The 21,967-nt window shown below is 53.3% G+C and overlaps 2 protein-coding genes across 38 annotated transcripts in view; both read right to left on the bottom strand.

Moving 5' to 3' along the window:
• Nucleotides 1-7,416: 7,416 nt before the first annotated feature.
• Nucleotides 7,417-11,159, bottom strand: LOC308072963 (uncharacterized protein; the record flags this gene model as incomplete). Its single annotated transcript, XM_080410606.1, has 3 exons — nucleotides 7,417-9,318; nucleotides 9,662-9,829; nucleotides 11,148-11,159. 3 exons carry the CDS (start codon nucleotides 11,157-11,159, stop codon nucleotides 8,173-8,175), a joined length of 1,326 nt encoding a protein of 441 aa, XP_080266732.1. The 3' UTR covers nucleotides 7,417-8,172.
• The window catches only part of LOC308053655 (uncharacterized protein), a 130,780-nt gene continuing 119,741 nt past the window's right edge, over nucleotides 10,929-21,967 (bottom strand). For 34 of the 37 annotated variants that reach the window (XR_013923716.1, XR_013923717.1, XR_013923724.1 and 31 more), the window contains 2 exons: nucleotides 21,579-21,725; nucleotides 10,929-18,285 (listed from right to left, as the gene is read on the bottom strand). Coding sequence is in view for 2 of the 37 variants with exons in the window: in XM_080365188.1 (XP_080221314.1) it covers nucleotides 18,193-18,285; nucleotides 21,579-21,725 (240 nt within the window). In the remaining 35 variants the exon portion in view is untranslated. The remainder of the gene's footprint in view (nucleotides 18,286-21,578; nucleotides 21,726-21,967) is intronic. The other 3 variants (XR_013923743.1, XR_013923744.1, XM_080365189.1) reach the window with 3 other exon arrangements.

Here is a 21,967-nt window from a genome sequence, read left to right on the forward strand (position 1 = left end):
CAGTACAGCCGCAGCAGGACTGGATGCCCCTGAGCCCTTGTGCTCTCCCTAGCCCTGGGGAACGAGCTGTCTGGTGGCACTGGTGAGGGCTGGCCAGGGCCTTCTATACCACCCAGCCATCAGCCTGTGACTACACCACCAGTGCCTGGGGTGGGAGTGAGGTCGGCACTGCTCACCTGAGGCTGCCAGGCCTTTGTCTCCTCCTGAAGCTGCTGGATGGAGCTGCTCAGCTCTGGTGTTGCCTCCTTCGCTCCCAGTAGCTCTCCACAGGGACCCTCAGGCTGGCCCAGAGGTGTAGGAACCCTGCCGGACATGCCACATTTTGGCCATTCTCTCACTGCTGGAGGAACCACAACATGGGACAGGCCTTTCCCGCTGGCTCGACAACCATTGGTCCCAGGGAGGGGGCAGCCAGGGATGTCACCCCATCCTGTCGGGGGCAGCCCCCCATCCTGTGGCATTGGCACTGCAACTCGCCATCACGGGAGCACCCGGTGCGGTGCCAGCAGGAGATGCTGAGCGTGGGGCTCCTGCAAAAGCAGGGCAGAGCTGCACGGGGGCCCACGGTCCTCCCTGCTTTCCATGAAGCACAAGCCCCCACTGCTGCCTGCAGTCCTCACCGAAGCCTTCCCGTGGCATGCTCCTCGATGGTGCTCCGTCCCTGGCATGCCATGACACTGCTCTGCCAGCAGCCTGTGCCCTGGTGCGGTTCTGGGAGCAATGTGCAGAACCAGAACCTTGTGATGTCATGCACTGGGGAACTCCTGGAGCTGGTGCCTCCAGCAAGCCCCATCCCACCCCGCTGGCGTACCCAGCACTGGCTGGTACATAGTGAGGCCTGTGGCATCCTCGTGCCATGGCTGAGCCCTACCAGCCTCACACTGCCCTTGCACCCTCTTCTCTCTTTGCACCCTCTTCTGTCTGTGCTACCCACCTGGCACCCTTCTTGTGGCTGTGTTCTGGCCTTGTTGCTGGCCCCAGGACATGCTACAGGCCCGCAGCCAGGGGTCTGGGCCAGTGGGGCCAGCAGTAGTGCCACGCTCAGTGCCATACCCCGTGACAGCCGGGCACAGCTGCCTCCCACTGTGCTGGCCTGCAGCTGCCTGAGATGCCCCCCTGAGCTGCGCTGGGCTCTCAGAGCAGTTATTGACCACATCAGCTAAGGCTGCTGCTTTGTGTTCCTCCCTGTCAAAAAGGTAAAAATAACAGGAACAAGTTGTCAGAAATGAAATTTCAATTTCTCCACGCCCTTCCCTGTCCATGCAGCTTCCCAGCACAGATCAATAGTGTTTAGACAGCCAAGGAGATTTTTTCCCCTCTTAAAGCAGCAGATCAATAGCAGAAAAAAACCCAAACCCAAAACAAACCCTCTGCCTGTGTGTGTGCATGCATGTGTTATAGTAATTGTGAAGAAATGGGGCCTGAGGCTGCCCAAGCAATGAGATGGCAGCAGCTAGGGGGTGGGTGGCTGCGTGGTGTGGTCCCCTGCTCTGCACACCATGCACAGGGCACGGCCGGCAGGACCCGCCGCAGGGGCACATCCTGGCAGGGCTCTGGGCCCCGGGGAGGCTGAGTGTCCCCCAGAAGCTTCCAGCGCCCATGGGTGAGGAGAGGCTGTGGGGATGGAGATGAGCCTGCCTGTCAGCCTGGCTGCTGCTGGGGGGGCAGTCGATAGCAATGCAGATCAGCAGGTGCATGTGCAGCACTGATCTGCTGGGGAGAGGGCAGGCAGCTTTTGCAACGGGCAAAATCCTGTCGTGCAACCCTGCAGGAAACCTTCACCCAGGGCTTTTAGGAAAACGACCCGCCAGCACACAGGGGATGGATGGACTGGTGCTGGGAGGAGGAATCTGTGTCCAGCCTTGGCAGGCAGTGACCTCCAGCCGGTTCCTGGGGCACAGGGGACCTGCCCCATCCCGTGGGGCTGCAGGTCACCCTGTAGACAGTGAGAGGTGTGGTTGCCAGAGCACCATGTATGTAAGATGGTGAGCAGACAGGGAGAGAGGCAGTGCTAGCTCAGGGTGGATAACTGTGCAGCAGTGCAGTCGTGTGAAAAACAGTGCACAGAGGTATGGTGTGGATGGGCTTGCTGGCTGGTGAGATGGGGGTCTGTGCTGCCTGAGCTGGGGGGCCTCTGGGCAAGCCATGCACCCCAGGCCAGGGTGCTTGCTGAGGTGGGGCAAGCAGATGGAGCTGCCCCACCATGGCTTAGCAGCTCTGGGGAGTGTGTGGCTGGCCTGCCCTCCCTGCCGGGGCCACATGCAGCAGCTCGGGTGCCCTGGCGTAGCAGCGCAGGTCACTGGGTGCCTGCAGTGCCTTGGACATGGCCACACAGTGATGCCCCAGGCACACACCTGCTGCTGGCCCTGCCTGCCTGTGCCACTGGCTCCCAACGTCACCACCCCTCACTGATGCTCAGTGCAGTTTCACAGGTAAGTATTTTAACTGGCAATTTCCAACACCAAGCTGGGTCTAGAAGGTGAACGAAGATGTACCATAACAGGAATTATCAGTTGCCATGACGACCTGCTCCACCAATGAGTCGAAGCCACAGGCGGTGGAAGCAGGAGCAGACACAGCACCGACACAGCACCAACACAGCCCTGCGAGCTGGGCCACTTAACCCACACTGTGCAGAACACAATTGAATTTAGCCCTGATTTCTGCCAGTGCAATGGAACAAAATTTCTCTGCCGATTTCAGTCTTGTTCAGGCAGTGGCAGCCAGGGCACAGTGTCCATGGCTGCCATCCTCTGCCTTGGTGCTCTGTTGCAGCCTTGTTGCTGCTTTAATTAAAGCCCGTTGCCCTCCCCGGGTAGCACCCTGCACACAGCACACATGCTGGGGCTGAGCCCAGAGCAGCCCACACTGCTCTACGTGGCACAGTTCGGCATGGCTTGGCATTGCTCTGCTGTCCCGCAGCAGTATGCACCCAGATCTGCAGCCTGCAGCACCGTGGCCCACTTGCAGTCACTGCTTGCGTGGGCCTTTGCCACCTTGTTTGCCCTTGTCGCTGCATGCAGCAGCCCTGGCTGTGCCACTGGGCTACGCTCACTGCCAGGCTGGTTATTGCATGTGCTGTGATGGTCCGCATCGCCGTGCCACATGTACTGCACTGTGCTGTGCCATGCTGCACTGCATTGTGCCACACATGCTGAGCTGTGCCACGCCATGCCGTGTTGCATTGTGCAACACACAACACTGTGCTGCATTGTACCATGCACGCCATGCTGTGCTACACTGTGCTGTGCTGCAGGGACCCAGCCACCTGCTCCTAGAGCCAGGGAGCTGCAGTAGGGCTCTGCTTTGGGATGGCCCATGGGCTGCCTGTGCCCAGGCAGGTCTGACCCACTGCCATGCCTGTCCTTGCCCCCCAGCTCATGTGATCCTGCTGCCCCAGGCTGCTGCTGTGGGCAGCGTCTGTCTTTGTGGGTCTCAACCCTGCTCCAGCTCCTTGTAAGCCTGTGGGGCAGCCCCACAGCCCTGACTCACAGCCACCTGCCCATGCTTGCCTGGTGCTGGGAGGACTGGGGGGCCAAACTGGACTCTGCTGGGTGAGCTGGCACCATGCAGTGTTTGGGGGTGGGAGTTGTCTCACTTTAATTACTGCAGTAATGTTATTCTTTTCAGTGCCACTTTAATTGAAATTAAACAGCTGCCACGTTCTGGCTGGGACAAAAGTGAATCCCTTTTCATTCTCCTCCAGTTTAATGAAGACTGACGTGCTGAGAGAAAACAAAGGCAATCCAGCTGCTGCCTCTCACCGGCACACGCACCAGCAATTACTGGGGACCCTGCAAGTGGGCAGAGATACCCTGGAGCACCCCACAGCTGCCAGCACCAGGCAGCCCGGCCCCCATGCCCCAGGGCACTCCTGCCTAAAGGGTCTGGCTGGGGGGATGCAGGGGATGGGGTGCCCACGCGGCAGGGGATGCCGGCACAGGGGGTCAGGGAGCACTGTGGTGTGCCCAAGCATCGAGTCCAGGCTTTGATCCTATCTATTAAGAAGCACCCAGCCACCAGCCGTGCCCCAGTGCAGCCCCTTGGCCCTCCTGCGCTGCCGGGGTTGTCCAGTCTCTGCGAGCTCGACCAGTGTCCACCTCCTGATGTTCAAAGTCGCTGACTGGCCCACACAGCCTGGAAGCCTAAGCTGAGACAGCAGTATCAGCTGAGGAGGGCACCTCTCTTCAGCCTTAATCTTTCTCTCTGTTTTAGGACTAGGAGCTTGCTTGTGGTGCCATTCAGTACTTTAAAATATGCAAAATGAGGCAGTGGTACAAACCTCATTAACACCCGCCTCCAACATCATTAAGATGTTTCCAAGAAAATTAATTGAGAGACTCATTAAAAATAAATTAAGAAAAATGTGTTGCAGAGCGCCTGCTCTGAGCTCGTAAATCACGGCTCAAAGCTCCAGGCCGCTGCACAGGCAATTAACACCAGCCAATTTGTTTTATCCTGACTGCGAAAATTAGAAAGCAGACATGGAGATTAGATTAGGGATGTCTGTCAAGCGGAACTTGGAGTGAATATTTTAGGATACAAAATGGAAATCAGGAAAACAAAGCTGGGACTTCATTTGGAAGAGCTGACAGGCAGAGGTGGGGAGGGAGGAGAGAGATTTAGATGTTTTGTGTTTCAAGGAGCGGCACCATTGTCTGTATTTAGATATGCACCCATCTCGCACTCCCACTACCAGACAGCTCTCCATTTTCATCTGCGCATCGCCAGTCCTTTGTGGCTGTGCGCACAGATACCGACTGCCCCTTTCGGGAAGCGTGAGCTCACATTGAGAGCACGCTTTGAAGTTGCTGTGTATTACGTAGCCTGAACCGACATGTCGCCTATGCATACTCTGATTACACACTTGGATTAGCAAACACAGTACAACTGGGTGAGACCGCTGCCTGGGACTTAGTCAGCTTTGTGCCATTAGCACCCCTTTGTCCACCTCTAGCACCTTCCATCAGAGGATCTCAAACTACTTTATATTCATGAACTGAACTGCAGAGCCCTTCTGCAAAATGAGCAAGTGTTATTATCCCTGTTTTGCACAGGGAAGCCGAAGCAGAGATAAGTTAAGGTCTTGTAACTATGTGAATGCATGCAGCAGCAGACACTGTATTTGTGCATACCAGTACGTGCTGGACACCTTGACGGTTAGCTGTGCAGCCCAGCATCCAGCCACGACGGCAGCAGAATCAGCCACGGTGCACACGAGGGGACAGTTCGCAGACATCCACACTGACAGCTAACAAAAACGCAGGTCGGAGTGTCCTGCCTGTGATCAGCTGTATAGCAGGGACAGATCGGTCCCGGGCCTTCTGCTGCTCAGGTTCAGCTGAGGCTGGCCTCTCCTGCCGCTGGGCGTTGCTTCCTAGCAGCCACCCTAAATGGCCATTTTTGGAAAGCAATGATCATGCTTTTGCACACAGGAAACAGGAAAAACCCCTGGACAGGGCAGATTTTAATCCATATTTTCTTTGCTTTCTTACCTCATGCCATCTAGACACGTCCAGTGCTCATGTCCCGAGGTCCAACTCCGTAACATGCCTGATGGTTTTGAGTGGCATTTTAAAAGAACACTCCAAGTATCTGAACTGTTTAATAGCTTAGAAGTGCACTCCTGCATTTGAACCTGTCCTTCTCTGACAGCCCCTTCTTTTCTGTCCCCTCCACAGAATGGAGGGGTGCTGCCTTCCTGCAGCCACTGTATGTCAGTTCAGTTAAATTTCAGTATTTAATGTGTATGTGAATTATGTACACTCCCCAGAATCCCATCTGGTTTTGACCAGGTACATCTGCTGGCACCAGTGTGGGTCAAGCCCACTGATGGAATGGTTTTGGCTTGTAAATTCTTTTTATTTTGCCAGTGCAGTACTTCTGCATCTTTTAACAGGAGGAACTTCTGCCTTCCCACCAAATGTAAGCCCACACATTCATGTACATGCTTTCCCTCAGCCCACCCCAAACGCTGCCTCAGTCTCTCCATGTGGGTTCCTGGATTGTGTGGTCTCTGTATCAGTGTCCCATGTACTGCAATTGAGAAAATGGAAAGCAAAAATCAGTTTGGAGTAAAACCCAGACGCAATCACCTTAATATGAGCAAGCTCTTGGCACGTACAAAGCAGCACAGAGGATGGTGAACTCCAGCAAGTGTGAGATGCCTGTGTCAGGAGTTGTTATAGTGTTTTTACCTAACAAATGGAAGAAAACAATGAAATGATGGATTAAGTCATTAATGATAAATTCATGCATGCAGGGATGGGGGGGACAGCAAAGGAGGTGTCCCACCACCACTGAGATTCTGGGTGCTGTGCAGGCAGGACTCGGGTGCAGGCACATTGACAACAGGTCACTGCAAAATGTAAAATCCCACTTTCAGGGCCAAAGCACAGAACACTGCTCCTGCAGTGCAGAGACCTGTCCCAGGAGCATGGGCTTGCTGGAAGACATGGCAGTCTTGGAGCTTAATCATCAGCTTGCGGGTGCTTGCTGGAAGCTGTGGGCTAATGAATCAACACGATTGCTGAGTTAGCAACAGGTACACCTCAGCAAGGAGCTGTGGTCTCTTCGTGGCGGCAGGAGCTCGTGTGCTCCTGGTGCTCGTGGTGCAGGGGGATGTTGGAGCCCTGGGTGAGGCTCCAAGAGGAGCCACAGGCACTGCCTCAGCCTGCAAGACTCAAGTGAAGCCGCCTGTGGCATTTAGTGGAGGAGAGAGTGAGGGGTAATCTGCTCACACATCTGCATGTAAGCGGTTTCGTGGAGAACAGCGTCGATAACAGAAGACTCTTAGATCTAACAGGTGAAAGTACATCTCAATCTGATGAAGTGCAAGATGAAACAAGCCAAACTTGAATGAGCATGAACATTAATAGTTGGCAGAGTAAAGGAAATGTGCCATCAGTGGACATTTAAAACAAAGTTTGGACAGCTTGTTCCATCTCTGGTCACCCAGTTACTGACTCCAAAGCAGACACTAATTCTGGTGGTCCTGTGCTGGGGTGGGAGATGCCGCGCTGGGTCATCACTGCAGCAGCTGGTGCTCTGAGCCAGACACGGCCATCCTGGGGCTTCTGCTCAAAGGGGTGATCCAGGCTGGGTAAGCTATTGTGGAACTATTGAAAGAGATCTTGGGCTGAGAGCTTCACTCAGGTTTTTAGTCCTGCTCAGAGGGTCTGTTTGTGTGTGGCAGGTGAGCAGAGGTTATGTGTGCTTCAGTGTTTCCAGGCTGAGTGGACGATGGATGTGATCATCTCCTACCCAGGCTGAACTTCTGAAACACTTCTGTTTTGCAGCTAAATTTTTCATGCTGACCCTTTGCATGAGGATGCATTTAATTCAAATGTTTGATTAACCTCCTTTCAACTATTTCTGAGTTACGGAATGAGTGGAAAAATACCTGCATGTAAAAAAATTCTAACCACAGCAAAAATAGCTGCTTTTTTTTTTTTTTTTTTTTTGTTTAACCAGTCTTCATCCTCATGTGGCCCAACTCCTTCCCGAGAAACAAACACTTGCAAATACAACATAAGTGCTTTTGAGCATGCTCGGATGGTAGGTATATGCTCAGCCTATGGCAGGGGGGAGAAGGAAAAACAAAGTGGGGGGAAGTAAGCACTAACGGAAACCCAATCTCATTCCGATCTCTTCCTCAACCTGAACATGAAGTGATCTGTGGATGTCATTTGTAAAAACAGAAGCTAAAAAGAATTCTTAAAATAACCAGACACCCCACCACCACCACCCCCGCCTTACATGCACCACAGAAATCAAGCACATGCCTAAGACCTGATAAAGGTGAAAATGGCAGCTGTGGTAACACCTGGCATCCCACAATTTAGAGGTTTCATGTTTTTTTATTGTTCTGCAATTTTTCAGCTCTACTTTGTGTCTATGCTTGTTTGCTGAGACCAGGATAGTATGAAAGATGCCTCTCCCCAGGCTGCGTGCACCCTCCCATCCACCAGACATGCAGTGCAGAAAAGAAGATGCCTCTTCTTGCCTAAAGAAGAGACACGGGGAGGCTTAAAAAGAGTGGCCATCAGTGTGCAGGAGGCCAGACATGGAGGGCAAGGCTGCAAAAAGGAGTGTGAGGCTTAAACAAGGGCAGAGGATTAGAGGGGTGTGTGTGGTACGTGGTGTGGTAGTGCAAAAAGAAGGAGCAGTCCGTTAAGAGTTTTGAGGCCAGACAGCAGACTGAAAAAACCCGCATGAGGTCCAAAACATAGCGTGGGGGGTATACAGAAGGGGAAGGGGTGGCTGGAGGGGGTGCAGAGCCTGAAGAGTCAGGGGAGGTCTGAAGGGGACGGTGAGGCTGGCAAGAGGGGACGACACACAAGCAGCTGCGTGGAGGCAGAGAGCTGGAGCCCAGAAGACAGCGAGACTGAAAAGGCAGGGGAGGCCAAAAGGGGAGGGAACGGCCTGGAAGGGAGCCAGGGGCTGGAAGCACTGGATGCTGCAGGGGAGGGGGCAACCGCTTTCGCGTGCCGGGGTCCGAAGGCCGGGGCGGTCGGAGGGGAGCGGGGCCACGAGGGGGCGGTGGGCTGGGGGCTGCGGCGGCGGGCGGCCCAGGACCAGAGGCCGAGGAGCACAGGAGGCGCAGTCGCAGGCGGCAGGCCGGGCCGGGCGGCTGCTCACGGCGGACGGCCACGGCCACGGCCACGGCCACGACAGCCGCCTCGTCCCGGATCCCTCCGCGTTGCTGGCGCCGCCCGGCAGGGGTCGCTCGCGGCCCGCGCTGCGCCGCTCGCCGGGACGGCGGCTCCTCCCAGCGGCCGCCGGCGCGGGGCGGCTCCGGGCACCTTTGTTCTCCCGCGGCCGCCGCCTCGCCGCCCCGGGCGGCCCGTTCTGCCGCTCCGCGAGTCGGGGCGCTGCCCGGCCCGGAGGCAGCCCCGAGCCGTTGCCGCTAGACGGCTGGAGCGGCCAGGGCCGCCCTGCCGCCGCGGCCGCATCTCCCCCACCGGCCTGGCCGGGGCCCTCCCCGGGGCCGCGCCGTGCTCCCCCGGGCCGGGCCGAGGAGCCAGGGGCAGCGCTGGGCCGGGGCGCGGAGGGAGGGGGGCGGTGGGTCCCGACCCGCCGGCGGGGTTCGTGAAAGGGAAAACGGGAACAGGGTTTGCGTTCGTGGAATTTTAATGAGCCTTGAAGGTTATTGCTGTGCAGTTGCAGCGCCCGTTTCCAGTTGCGTGTGTGCAGCGGGAGCGGGCAGCCCTGGCCTGAGCCCCGGCGCTGGGCCGGCTGCAGGGGGCCGCGGCGGCGCGGGCGGGCTGCGGGCGGCTGGGCCCTGCGCCGGAGGGTCTCGTTATCCTTCCCGGGGCCCTGCCGTGACCAACACTTACTGAGAAAACATTGCACCTCTTAAGAGAGGGTCCCCTCCAGAGGCGGGAGAAGTTAAGCACTGCACGCGTTCAAACAGAGTAGGGGGAGACGGCCGCGGCGGCAAAGCCAGGGAGGAACCTGCCCTGCTGCGCTGGGCTGGGAGCCCAAGCCAGAGCCTGGGGCAGAGCCGCCCCCGTGCCCCACTGCCTTGCCCCCTGCCCTCCCCAGGGGCACGGGCGGTGGGCTGGGGGCAGCAGGGAGGCCGGGGGGGGAGGGCTGGGGGCCCACCCAGCCGTCACACAGAAGCCACCCTTTGACGTTCCCATTGCTCAGCGCCAGGTACCTCGGCTGGTCCCTGGCACGACGACGCAGGTGCTGGTGTTGGAGGAACCGCCGGGGGCTTCGCTGAGAGAGCAGAGGCTGCTGCCCCCTGTGCCTTCCCAGCGCCCTGGGGGGGGCCCCGCCCAGCGTCACAGCAGCACAGGGCAGGGGCCCCTTGAGACCATCTAGTCTACCCCCCTGCCCAGGTAGGGTCAGCGGGTGCAGGCTGTGCGGGGCTGTGTCTAGCTGGGTTTTAAGCACCTCCACCCAGGATGAGAGGCACCCGCAGGCCAGCACGGGAGCCGCCCTGCGAAGGTGAAGCATGCACCATCATGCTGGGGCTGCCTCCTGCCCAGCACCAGCGTGCTGGCAGTGCCTCTCTCAGTGCTGATTGTATTTACCCCATCATGGCAACCACTTCCACTGCTGCTACTGCAAGCTGCCTCTTGGTTTCTTATGTCTGTGGGTTAAGGACATAGGTAAGCTGTGTAGGAGCTGCTGCGTGTTCCTAGGAGGAATCATGAGCTAGAAATGAGCAGAAAGCAGAGATCCTGCTGGAAGAAGGAAGGCGCGAGTGAAGGAAAAGCAGTGCTGCTCAGGTCTGGTCACAGAACACGAAGCCTCAGTGGTTCTTGCAGTTACTGAGCTGCTGGGAGGTGGATGGTGCACCTGGACAGCTGCATCGGTTTGGGCTCTGGGGGCCTCCTCCAGAACCAGCAGCAACGGCAAGAGCAGGTGGCAAAAGACAAGGGGAAAACAAGGAGGCTGAGGAGAGACAGAAACCCGAGGGAGCCGGTAAGCGAAAAAAGCCTCCTGTGGTGGGGACCACAGGGGGAACCTCCACAGGGCAGGTGGGCATGGGAATCCAGAAAGAGGCAGAAAGAGAGGATCCTAATGCCCTTCCTTTCCTTGTGGTTAACCTTAATTCTCTGGCCAAAAAGAAAGGAATATTCTAAGACAGAGAAAAGAGAAAGCATCAAAAACAGGAGAGACAGAAGTCAAGGCCATACTGCAGCTGCGTAGAAAGCCTCATTAGCCCCACTGGCACAGCAATAGTGAGAGAAAAAAAAATCAGGAGTGATGCAAGGGGTTTGATTGCCAAGGGAGGAAGCCATCTCTTGATGTCTTCAAGTCTAGTTGAACACCTGTCTGAAGGTGCCTTCGTTAAACAAGTTATGGAATTTGGCAGTAACATGGTGAAATTTTCTTGACTGCAGGTACAGGTCAAACTGCGTGATCCTTTCCTGCTCTGTCTGTGAACCTACAGAAAGAAAATGCAAAGAAGGACTAAGAGAACGTGCCATTATTTGTGTTCATCGATAATGACTTCACATCAGTGTTTATCTGCAGGGACTCCAGCTGCATTCACTGGCTAGGTGTGCTTGTGCTGAAGGGTGAAAGGTGAGTGGGAACCACCTGGCAGAATTCTTGGGCAATGAAGCCAGCTGCTACTCAGCACTGAACCGTGCAGGCTGCATCAGCTGAAGTGTGTGGGCCTGTCCCTGTACCACGTGGGCCATCAACGGTCCTGTGTAACGGTGGCCTTTGTACTTGGTATGGTAATGAAGGTGGGATCTCCAAAGGAATCCTTGCAACAAGGCTGAAAGGGTGACCATATTCAACAGGCGCCGGTGTTTTCTTGAAAGAGGCTTGGTGTCCAAGTGCAGGGCAAATGTGGGTCTGCCTGACCTGACCAGAGTTTTGCTTCAGTGGAGAGCAGGCTCCGGCGCTCTTCCCACAGTGTTATGCAGCCTCTCACATGGGACTGCTGCTCAGTGACGTGCCTGGAAGAGAACAGGGCTGCAGTGTTGTGAGGCTGATCTTAATTCATCATTTCTTGTGTTTCAGATGTTTAGCAGCTGTCGTATCTTGAAGGTATGAGACAGCCAGGTGGTCTTAACCCTGCTGAAGTTCTGGGGCATTTGCACTTTCTTTCTTACAAGATTTCGCTTGCAGTCCCAGCTGCCATCACTCTAGTCCCTTCTCAGGAGTGAGGGCTTGGGGCTGTGCTAGATAAAACCAGATATAGATGTAGAGATGGTTCTATGGAAATGTTTGCTCAGTGCCCAGGAGCAGCCCAAAAGGCAAACTGACTGTTAAGAATTATTCAGAAAATAATGGAGAACAGATCACAGTTATGCCACTGAATAGATCCATAGTGAAAGTTGCACTGTGATTACTATATGCAGCTCTGGTCTGCCTCTCTCAAGAAAAATAGAGTTGGAAGTGCTTCAGAGAAGAGCAACAAGGATGATCACATACAAAGAATATTTTCCATGTGAGGAAAAAGTAGGTAGTCTCTTTGGTCTGGAAAAGAAATGACTGAAGAGGATTATAAAATTGAGTTTGGCATCTAGAGGTTGTCTGCAGTATGATTTCTCGTTGTCCCTCCAATGTAAGAACTGTCAGCACCCCATAAATTAGCAGGTAACAACTACAAAACAAAAAAAAGTTGTGGTTTTTTTTAATGTCGTATGTTGTGTCAGATTGCTTCGCACAGGACAGGATGTGGTGGGCTCCCAAAGTTTATATGCATTCAAAAAGAAATTAAACCTTTTAATGGGAGAAAAATATCCACTTATGTTGATTAAATGCAAGACCCCACTTTTGCTTCTGAAGCCTCTGAGCTGTAGATCACTGGAGGCTCACAGAGTATTCTGAGCAGCACCGCAGTATCTCTGCCCTCTTTTTTACGCTGACCAAGAGAGCAGTTCTTGGCTACTGTCAGAGATGAGGCAGTGAGCTAGACAGACTTCCAGCTGATCGCGGAGTTTTCTTTCCTTCACTGCTCCAGGCTCCTTTGCAAGGACTGATCCTGCCTGCTCTCAGTATCAGTCTGTTCTCCTTTTTTAAGGAGCTGTATCCAAAAAGCCTAGCTTAAAAATTTGCAGTGGTCCCCCGTGTCAGGGCACAGGTGAGCCTTCATAGACTAATCCGCTTCTAAGTAATGCTCACTCTCAGCAGTGGCAGAGCTGGCAGTAAGGACAGCAGAAGCCTCTGTGTCTCAGTCCCTCTCTACAAGGAGCTGCCAGGGTGTCTAGCCAACACCTCCTTTGCTGTTGAGTCAGCTGGCCCACTTCCACATGAAAGCCTTGCTTTGTCCTCACTGGGAGCCCTGGGGCTGGGTTTGAGGCACATGCCCTCCTGCAGGTCAGGGAGCCCCTCTGCCCTGGGCACAAGCGGCAGCGTGGGCCCTGGGAGCTGCTGCCTGGACGCGGCTTGCAGGGTGCTGAGGGTCCCTGGGGCATGAGGGTTGCCCAGTGGCCTCCTTAGGGGACTCGGCCAGGCCAGAGGAGTCTCAGAGAGCAAGGTGCTGCTGCCCACAGCTGGGAAGTCATCTGCTCCCACATCCATGACACATGGGCTTCTGCACAGCCCGATGCGTCTGGAACGTGGGGTCCCGTCTGAGGCAGCCTCACGTTGTGCTGCATGCCTCCAGAGCACATCACGCAGGAGAGGCAACGCCGGTCGGCTGCTGCTCCCCAGGGGAAATGCGGGGGTCCCACAGGCACCTGGGTTTGCCACAGGCACTGGAGCTGTGAGGTGTGCACTCACCTGTGCTGAACGAGGGGTGCCTCAGCCAGCGCACTTCTCAAGTTCTGGCCTCTGGAGCAGGTCGGGGAGCAAGGTGCCATGCTTGAGTGATAGCGAGGGGGGAAGGAGTGTGAAGAGACACCAGCAGAGAAGCTGTAGCAGCTCCCGGGATGTTTGCAGCAATGGCTGTTTACACATGCACTGTTACCAGTGATAGTGGGTAACATCTGTGCAGTTTTCTAAGAAATGTTTGACCATTAATGTTTGGTGAGACTTTTTTTTTTGCAGAGTACATACACCAGTTTACAGCCATCTCTAACTGTATCCAACTTTTACTGTCACAGAACTACAAGTGGTTCTTGTTGCTGTGGTATGTGTGTGGGAGGCACCCACCCAAGCACTGCCTTCTGACGTGACACTGCTCACAGCCCAGGATCCTCTAGCCCTGCAGAGATTTTTCCTCCACCTGGAGGAGCGCCGCCAGCCATCCTCCCCTCTGGGCTCTACAGCTAACAGAGGCCACTGTCAGCCCTTCCCCACTTTCCTATACCTCCGCACAGCAGTGTCGGTGCTTACCTTCTCAGGGCTACGTGGTCAGACGGGGGGGCACAGCAGAGCCTGCTCAATTGTCCCAGCCAGCGCAAGTCCGACTACGCAGTTCCCACTATGGAAATAATGAGAGCCCAGTGTAGAGCTCTAGCAACTGTCTGGTAGTTTTTCAGCAGGCTGTGGGTTTACCAGATTTGTGTAAGCATGCTGCTCCTCCTTTGGTCAGCTGGAGTGCTGGTTTTGGCCACAGCAACTGGTGTCTGTCAGGAGCTGGTATAAGAGCCTGCAATAGGTTGCAGAGAGCAAGATGGGTCACAGTGGCTTCCTGGTGGGTACCAAACTGCACTGTTGTTCTGCCACACACAGTACTGGGCTCTGTCCCATTTCTTGTTTTCACTGCCGTTCCTGCAAGACAACTTCAAATGAATGAAATGAATGACTGTTTTTTGTATGATGACGTGATTCCAAATGCCCCACTGCAGATGCACTAGCCAGATTCCAAGAATCCATCACCAAACTGCACTGTCTCCTTCTGCTGGTGGAGAAACTGAAAACAGTTTTTTGTAGCTACGCTGAAACTTCACAGTTGATTTTAAGCCTCTTAGACAGCATAATACTGAATGCAAGTTCCTGCTGAGGGCTATCAACTTCAGTACGTGCCAAGCTGCAGGGAACACCCCGTGCCATGCCTTGCATGTGACAGAATGCTTCCCTGCACCAGCAGTGTGACTCAGATCAGAGACCAGCTTCCTGGGATTTCCCATCAGCGTCCTTTAAGACTGCCATCCGGCAGAAGGGATCTGTGCAGCCACAAGGTGAAATGCACCAGGCAAAAGCATCATCTTCACAACACACAAAGGGATTACGCACAGTCTGAAAACAGCAACACGCTGCCCCCTGCTCAGGGGTGGAGACATACTGCCTGCTGGGGCCCTGGGGATGGAGGAGGCTAGCCCTTCAGATGTCGCTTTCCCAGGTCAGGTGTGCTTCTAAGTGCACACCATGTCAAAGCAATTGCACGTTCTTCTAGTGTAAATCCTAACCTGACTTCTCTCAAAGCATCTGCTCTCATGCTGCCATGATGCTAAGGAATGCCTGCATGGTTGAATGTGATGATATACCTCAAATATTTGTAATCAAGAGCAGTGGTGGTTTGGTGCTGTAGGACCACACCAAGGCCCAAGGTTATTCGCAGCCCCCATATGTTAAGAGCAGCAGGCAGCGTTCAGTGCTGCAGCTGTGCTTTGGTAGCACTGGTGACTGATGTGCAGGCAGCATCACAGTAAGAAATGTAATTGCTGCTTATGGGATCCATATTGTCCCCAGTCTGCTCTGTGCTTTTGTCTCTTCTCACACCTACCTTCTTTCACAGCTGTTCCAGTGTGTCAGTTCCATAAAAGCTCCCAATATATGAAACTGATGAGACACATTGTAGGTCTTCTTAAAGCATCCAGATGGGTGCCCCTTTAGCCAAGCCCTTTCCTACGCTCTCCCAAGTACCAACACAAGTCAGAGAATGCAAGAGTTTCCCTTGGCACCATTCGTTGGTGGGCGATATGGGCCAGCCACCCGAGCAGCTCCTGGAGGCGAGCTGCTTGGTGCTGTTCCACTTCAAGCAGTGCCGCTGCTTTCTCACACACTTCCTATTCTGCTGCACACAGCTCTGGAGCAATCTAGTGGTCACAGAGCCTCCATCTTTTTATCATGCAGTGATTCTCCTACACCATTACTTTTGCATACCTTCCACTGCAGAAAAGAAGAGGCCAATGAATGTTCAGCCAGCATTTCCCTTTCTTTTCTCTGTTAGGTTGTCCTGTTTAGTGGCAGAGCATGGTAATTGGCCAAATATCATATTAGAGGCATGGTTTTAACAAGGGTAGCTCTGCCCAGCCACACGGTTCCACATGGTAAACATGAATGCAGCGGCTGAAAGGGGCCCCTGGTCTAGTTTGGAAATGCTCCCCGATTTCTGGAGTTCGTTAGTACAGCCTCAAAATTATGGACTACCACACTTTCCATTCTGAATTAAAGACCATCTACTAAAGACTCTCACTTCAAAAAACAGACAGGCACTTTCTAATATCAAGCAAAATGCCTGAAGAATAAATTGCTCCTACCAGAAATAAAGCATTTTAGTTCTGCCACAAGCAGAGAGATCTGTGCTTATAAGTCTCTCCAAAGGCAACTCCATCTTTCCTGCTTTCCTCTCATTTTCTTTTGATGCACCAAGCCTGCATACTGCAGTGCTGTGATTGGATTCAGCTTTGGAGCAGTGTAATTGTAAATATTCATTGGAATCCAAGCTAGTTTTCCCAAGTCTCTCTTAAAGGCTCTGCAGCTATACAAACAGCCGTTGCTCTGCATTAGCCTCACAGCCTGGAGGCTGCCTATTTCTCCACAGCCCCAAAGACTGCTCCTTCAGAAGCTGCATGGAGAGAAATCAGCCTTGCAGATCATTTTGGTCAATGCTTTATTATTTTCTTTATTCCCTCTTTAATGTCTGTGTTGTAGAACTGGCTCTCAGACCCAGGTACCTGGCGGGGTTCCTCACCAGCATCTACACAAATAACACAGTTCACCTCCACTTGCAGTTCCCACTGGCTGTGTGTGTTTCTGGCCCCATCTGCCTACTGATGGTGCTGGGATGTCTGTGTGAGCTGCGCTGAGTCCTGGTACATGGTACACAGCATATGCCTGTGCACATTACACCCTCCCAGTGAGAACCCGTAAGCCAAGTGGGTGCTGCGCTGCGAGGCTCAGTGGGTGGGCAACGCACATCTTGCTACGAACTGCACCCCATTGCTTATTGAGAAGAAAGCAAATAGATCAACCACTGATACCCAGGCAATTCCGCCTATCCAGCTACTGCAGTTCCATGACTGCACTCAAACAGCAGGAGGTAAACAAGGGGCAGTGGACTCCTACAGCCATCAAGGAGCAGAGGCGAGACTTTTCCATCAGTCAGAGCCTGACCTCCGTGTTGCTTGGGCCAGCCACTGCACAGCAAGACTACATGCCATCAAGCTGACCTTGCTCTCCAGGTGGTCTCTGACTGATAGCCACGTCCTGCACAATTCATTTGCAAAGCAGCACATGGAAGAAACTGCACACAACTATTCTACCAAGAATGGAAATTGAATCCAAAAGTTCTGATAGCAAATCTACACTCCCATCTCTGCCTCATCTACTCTTATGTTTACCACCAAGGGTGGAACTGCAGTGCTCAGACCAAAGCCTGAGGCACAGCAGCACATGTCATACAGATGGTGGTATCAGAGCCTTCATCACCCTCTGACATCCTCCAGGCCCCACTTGCTCTATTCAGCATATGTTGAAGCACATGTTTTGGCTACTGGGTAACCTGTGACCAGACAAGTAGGTAGCAAAAGGGGAAAATCCAGCTTTCTTTCCGCATGCCAGTTCCTGAACGCAGCTCAGCAAACAAGTCACCTACCAGTTCCAGTGGAAGCAGTGCAGACTGATGGGTGTATCGCTAAAGGGAGCAGCTCAGAGGCTGTCAGCCGCACAGTTCTATTCCTTGCTGCAGCACTGTTCCTTGATCCTTGTCTGATTCAGTTGGGGCCCTGGCATCAGTTCTCAGCCACCTGCACCAAGGCCACTGCTCATCCCACGGAGCATGTCTTTGCCCAGGAGCATCCCAGGCAGCAGGCTCCTCTGGAACATGTGAAGGAGTGCCAAGCCACCAGCCCAGTATGTTCAGGTGAGTGCTAAGGCTCCAGTATGACAGATTAGGCGGGTCTCCTTAGTTGTGGAGGGCTGGAAGGGGGAAGTCTGTGTATATGGAGATCTTTAGCCCACAGCACTCAGAACCCTGTTCCCTGAGAAGAGAGATGAAGGAACATCACTAATGAGGAAGACACATAAGGATGAATTTACATGGGAAAACACTAGTGTGTACTCCCCAGCAAGCCCCTCCTGTGAACAAGCCTGCAGGAGTGTAACAGCGAGGTGGAAGGATGCTCCCACAAACCAGCACCGCTACTCAGCATGGGAACGCAGCCAGCACTGCTGGAGATGTGACACCACCTGAAGCACAAAGCTGGGACTAAGTCTTGTGGAGATCAGGTGAACCCCAGTAGGATGCGGGCACACACCCCAAGACTCAAGTGCGGTCACTTGGCTAGAAAGGGGAATCAGCCTGGGAAATGATGTGTTGGTAGCACGTGAACACTTAAGGGAGACTGCAGTGGGGCTCTGAAGAAGGTAGAGCTGGGTTTCGAGGTGTGGGCAAGGATAGATTTAGGAAATGAGCAAGGCTGGCATGAACCTCAAGAGGCTGATTGCCCATCTTCCAGTTCTAAGCCAGGGGAACCTACAAGCACCCTGTTTTTTGTTTATCTGTCCTTAAAAAAATCCACAGGCTCCTGGCAGTCTGCTCATGTGTTTTGTTCTCCTCCCCATTAGAAAACTATTCCTAACCTGAATCTTTCTTGATGCAGGCTATGTCCCTTAGTTCTTGTGTGTGCCTTTGTGGACATGGAGAACAGATGGCTTTGTTCCTCTTTCCAGGCGCTTCTCACATGCAGCTGGTGTTGTGATTTTCTTCAGTCATGCAGGAGAAAAATCCAAACAACAAAACAGCCAGATCAGAAACAACAAAAGAAAACCCATCTAGTGGAACTCACTGCCACACAAAAGAGACAGCAGCTAGGAGTACCCTGTGAGAACAGATAAATTAATGAGGCCTTTATAAAGACAACAGCTCCCAGAGTCAAAATAGCTTTGCAGAGAGAAATGCCCTGCTCCAGCAGATCTAGATCTCTTTGTGGTATCCACCAAACTGTCCTCTTTATAGCTTTTCCCACCACAGAGATGGGCACCTCAAGGCTAACTGCCTTCAGATGTTGTGAAGGAGACTGCCCTGGAGAAAGTCCAGCCTCCAGCCGAAGGGAAAGAACATGGAAAACCTCGTGGTCATGAGCTGGGGCTGTATGCTGAGATGCCCAGCGGCTGAATGGTGGAAGGAGCCAGTCCCTGGGGTCGCTGTGGGAATTCACCCTCTCCTCTCCCAGCGCCTTTCTCCCACCCGCAGTACAACGCCGCGCGGCCGGTGGCTGCCTGCCGGGGGGAGCGTGCCAGGGGACCGGGGCGAGCGTGCCAGGGGACTCCCCGGCCTTTGCAAGTCTCTGGGCTTTGTGCTGCCACCCAGCCCGGAGCACCAGCAGGGTCCCTGGCATGAGAACACAGCAGCGCTTTTTCTGCACAGCCCTGGTGCCGAGAAGCCTTCCTGGCACGAGCTGGAAGCACAGTCCTTCCCTTCCAGCTCCATTTTCCAAAGCAGCAAGAGTGGTGTTCTTCCGAGCTCCTGCTATGATGATTTATCCAGGTCACGGTGAGGACAGCTGGCTAACTGAGGTTAACAGCTTTCTCGGTTTCATTTCAAAAAGACATTAGCATGGGGCTGTATTAAACAACGATATGCCAAATCCTGATTCATTCACCGGGAGAGCTCATGATCAGGTGGGGGACTCAGCTGACAGGCAGGGCTGTGCTGCTAGCCTTTCCTTGAAGGGCAGGGCCATAACTCATGCTCCCAGTGCTAAATTACACCTGACACTCCTTGCAGAGGGCTTCTGGTGTGTGCAGCCTGCTACAGGCATCCTCAGACTGCCCACTGTGGGAGCCCAAAGCCCCCCAACCAGGAGATTTATCAGCAACCACGTCCAGCTCAAAAAAAGAAAAAAAGAAGATTGAGGCCCTTCTGTCTGGAAGAAGGATGATGGAAAGGAAACATGACAGAACACTATAAAATTAGAAGTGTCACAGGGAAAGTGACTAAGGAATGACTGTTCATGGTCTCTTCCAATAAAACCACAGAAATTGTCAGGGGACAGGTTCAAAATAAACACAAGGAGGTGACTCTGCATCCCACATGTAGTTAAACAGTGGAACTCACTGCTACAAGACATTGTAGAAGCTGGATAATATCTGAGTTACAAAAATAGTTTGACAACTTGTGGGTGAAAATTCCTCAAGGGCTGTTAAACACAAAGACTCACACCTGGGCTCAGGAAACCTCTTCACCACAGAAGGTGGGCGAGCATCTTGGGGTAATATCACAAGCTTCCCTTGTTTTTCCCAGGGGAAAAGAGCTCTTTCCCAGGCACAGGCATGAGCTGCTGCCAGATACAGAGCTAGGCAGAACACTGTTCTGAGCCAGAATAGTGTTATATTTTTATATAAGAGGCTTGTTGAGTACTTTATTTGCGAGTTTTGTAGGAGGAAGTTTAGAGCTGGCTCTTCCACACCAAACCCAAGCAGCTAGGCTCAGCTGAACTTGGTTATCAATGAATGGAGGGATAGGATGGTAAGACCAAATATAAGGAGAATGAGAAGTGTCATTCCTGCCCTGCCATGCTGTCCTTGCACAGACCAGTACACAGTCACCTGCATACATATGCAGTACCAAACACGGGCACGCACTGACACATGTGCAGATTTGTTTGTCCTCCACCATTCACACACCCAGACAAAGGCACTGAACTTCCCGCACCCAGCCTTCACTAGTGGGCAGTCGGAAAACAGACTGGCAGCGTGCAGTGCAGCCCACACACTGCGCTGTCCCTTCACACACAGAACAATGGGTGACTTGGCAGTAAATGGAACACCGTCTCGTTATTGCCTTTCAAATGAAATGAACATAATCATTGTGTCGTGTTCACATATGGTGCGATATAGATATTGTTCATATATGTTCATATCATGTGAACATACGTGAAACAAAATGTTTCCACTTTGACTAATAAGGGAACATCCCCTCCCTGATTTTAAAACACTGCCCTCTGAGCTGCTGCTCAGACAAACCAGCTGTGCTGAGCTCATTCCTGCTGTCCGGCATGCTGGTGCCTGATTCTCCAGTATCAAGAGTACCTGGTTTAGTCTTTCAGAACACTGAGAATATTTAACTATAAAGTTAGAATAGACATAATTTTTCTGGCTTATGTGGTGCTGAAAGAGGTGAGAAGTGGATACTACGGAGGACAGATGCAGGTTAAGCAAGTAATTCTGCAGTGTGTAGCAGCAGTAGCTGCACAGATTTTCAGGATCAGCTCTCTTCACCCTCTGTTCGCCGTATGGATCTGAATGACAGCTCGTGGTCAAAATCCACTCATGACTACAGGTGGACATCACTCAGACAATGCTGTGGCTGAGGAGGTGGGGGGGTGACATGCTCTCCCAAACCAGATTCACATGCAGGAGGAATACGGTGTCTGAGCAAACGGCCTGACTCCTGGCAGCCTCTGGAATACAGGGATAGGAAGAGAGGAACTGTAGCGGGCAGGGCAAACGGAGCCGGCACAGAGAGGGCTGGCACAAGCACTGCCCAACAGGACTCCTGTCAGGTCCGCAGGGCGATGAGGGTACTCCCACCCTAACTGTCTGCCTGTCCTGGAGCAAACTGAGGATTTCATCCCCAGCAGCACAGCGGAATAGATCTGAACAAGCCTCGTCTCGTGGCTCGCTACACATCCTAACCACCAGCTAGGACAGTGCTGTCCTGGGAGGGATTTTCTCTGCTGGCCATCCTGTTCCCTTCTCTCCAAGGTCAGCAGCAGGAGCACCATCCAGAATGCCTGTGCATTACAGCAGCCACATCCTCAAGTGCAATCTTAGCACCTATTTACAGTCAGCAGAGCCACAGCTGTCTCCTCGGTTCCCTGGACCTTCCCCTCCTTGCTGGGATTTGACAGACTTTGCTTTCGCATCTTTAGCCCTTCCTTACGCTGCCATGTAAACGAGAACAGTAGATTATCACTATTGCTCTGAATGCATTAAATGAAGTTCCCTTCCCAGCCTGGGCTGCCAAGCTAGGGTGGACTGGCATATTTTCCTACCTGCTTCTGAGCTTCCTCCTGCAGCTGGTGGCTGGCCTCCGGGTCTTGGCTGAGCTGCTGGATTCGGCTGCATTTCTGCTCCAGTTCTGCCTGCCTCTCCCTCTGCTTGGTCTGCAGTTGATAGATCCTCTGCTCTTGAGCATCCAGCTATTGACCCGCCCAGGGAAAGAAAGAAAAAATGGAAAAAAAAATCAATTAATACTAAACGGCTTAACAAAACCCTGAACAGCAGAGGCCTGATGCTGCTGGGGGTGGGGATTGTTGGGAGGAGACACCCCCCCGCACACATTAGCTGCAAAAACCTGATGTTCTGGGGACAGGAAGCCAATATGGTAGGTGTGATCTGACACGCACGCCCGTGGCAGCAGCGGTATGTCCAACTCAGGGAC

Source organism: Falco punctatus (assembly GCF_963210335.1).
Source record: "Falco punctatus genome assembly, chromosome: 14".
NCBI lineage: Eukaryota > Metazoa > Chordata > Aves > Falconiformes > Falconidae > Falco > Falco punctatus.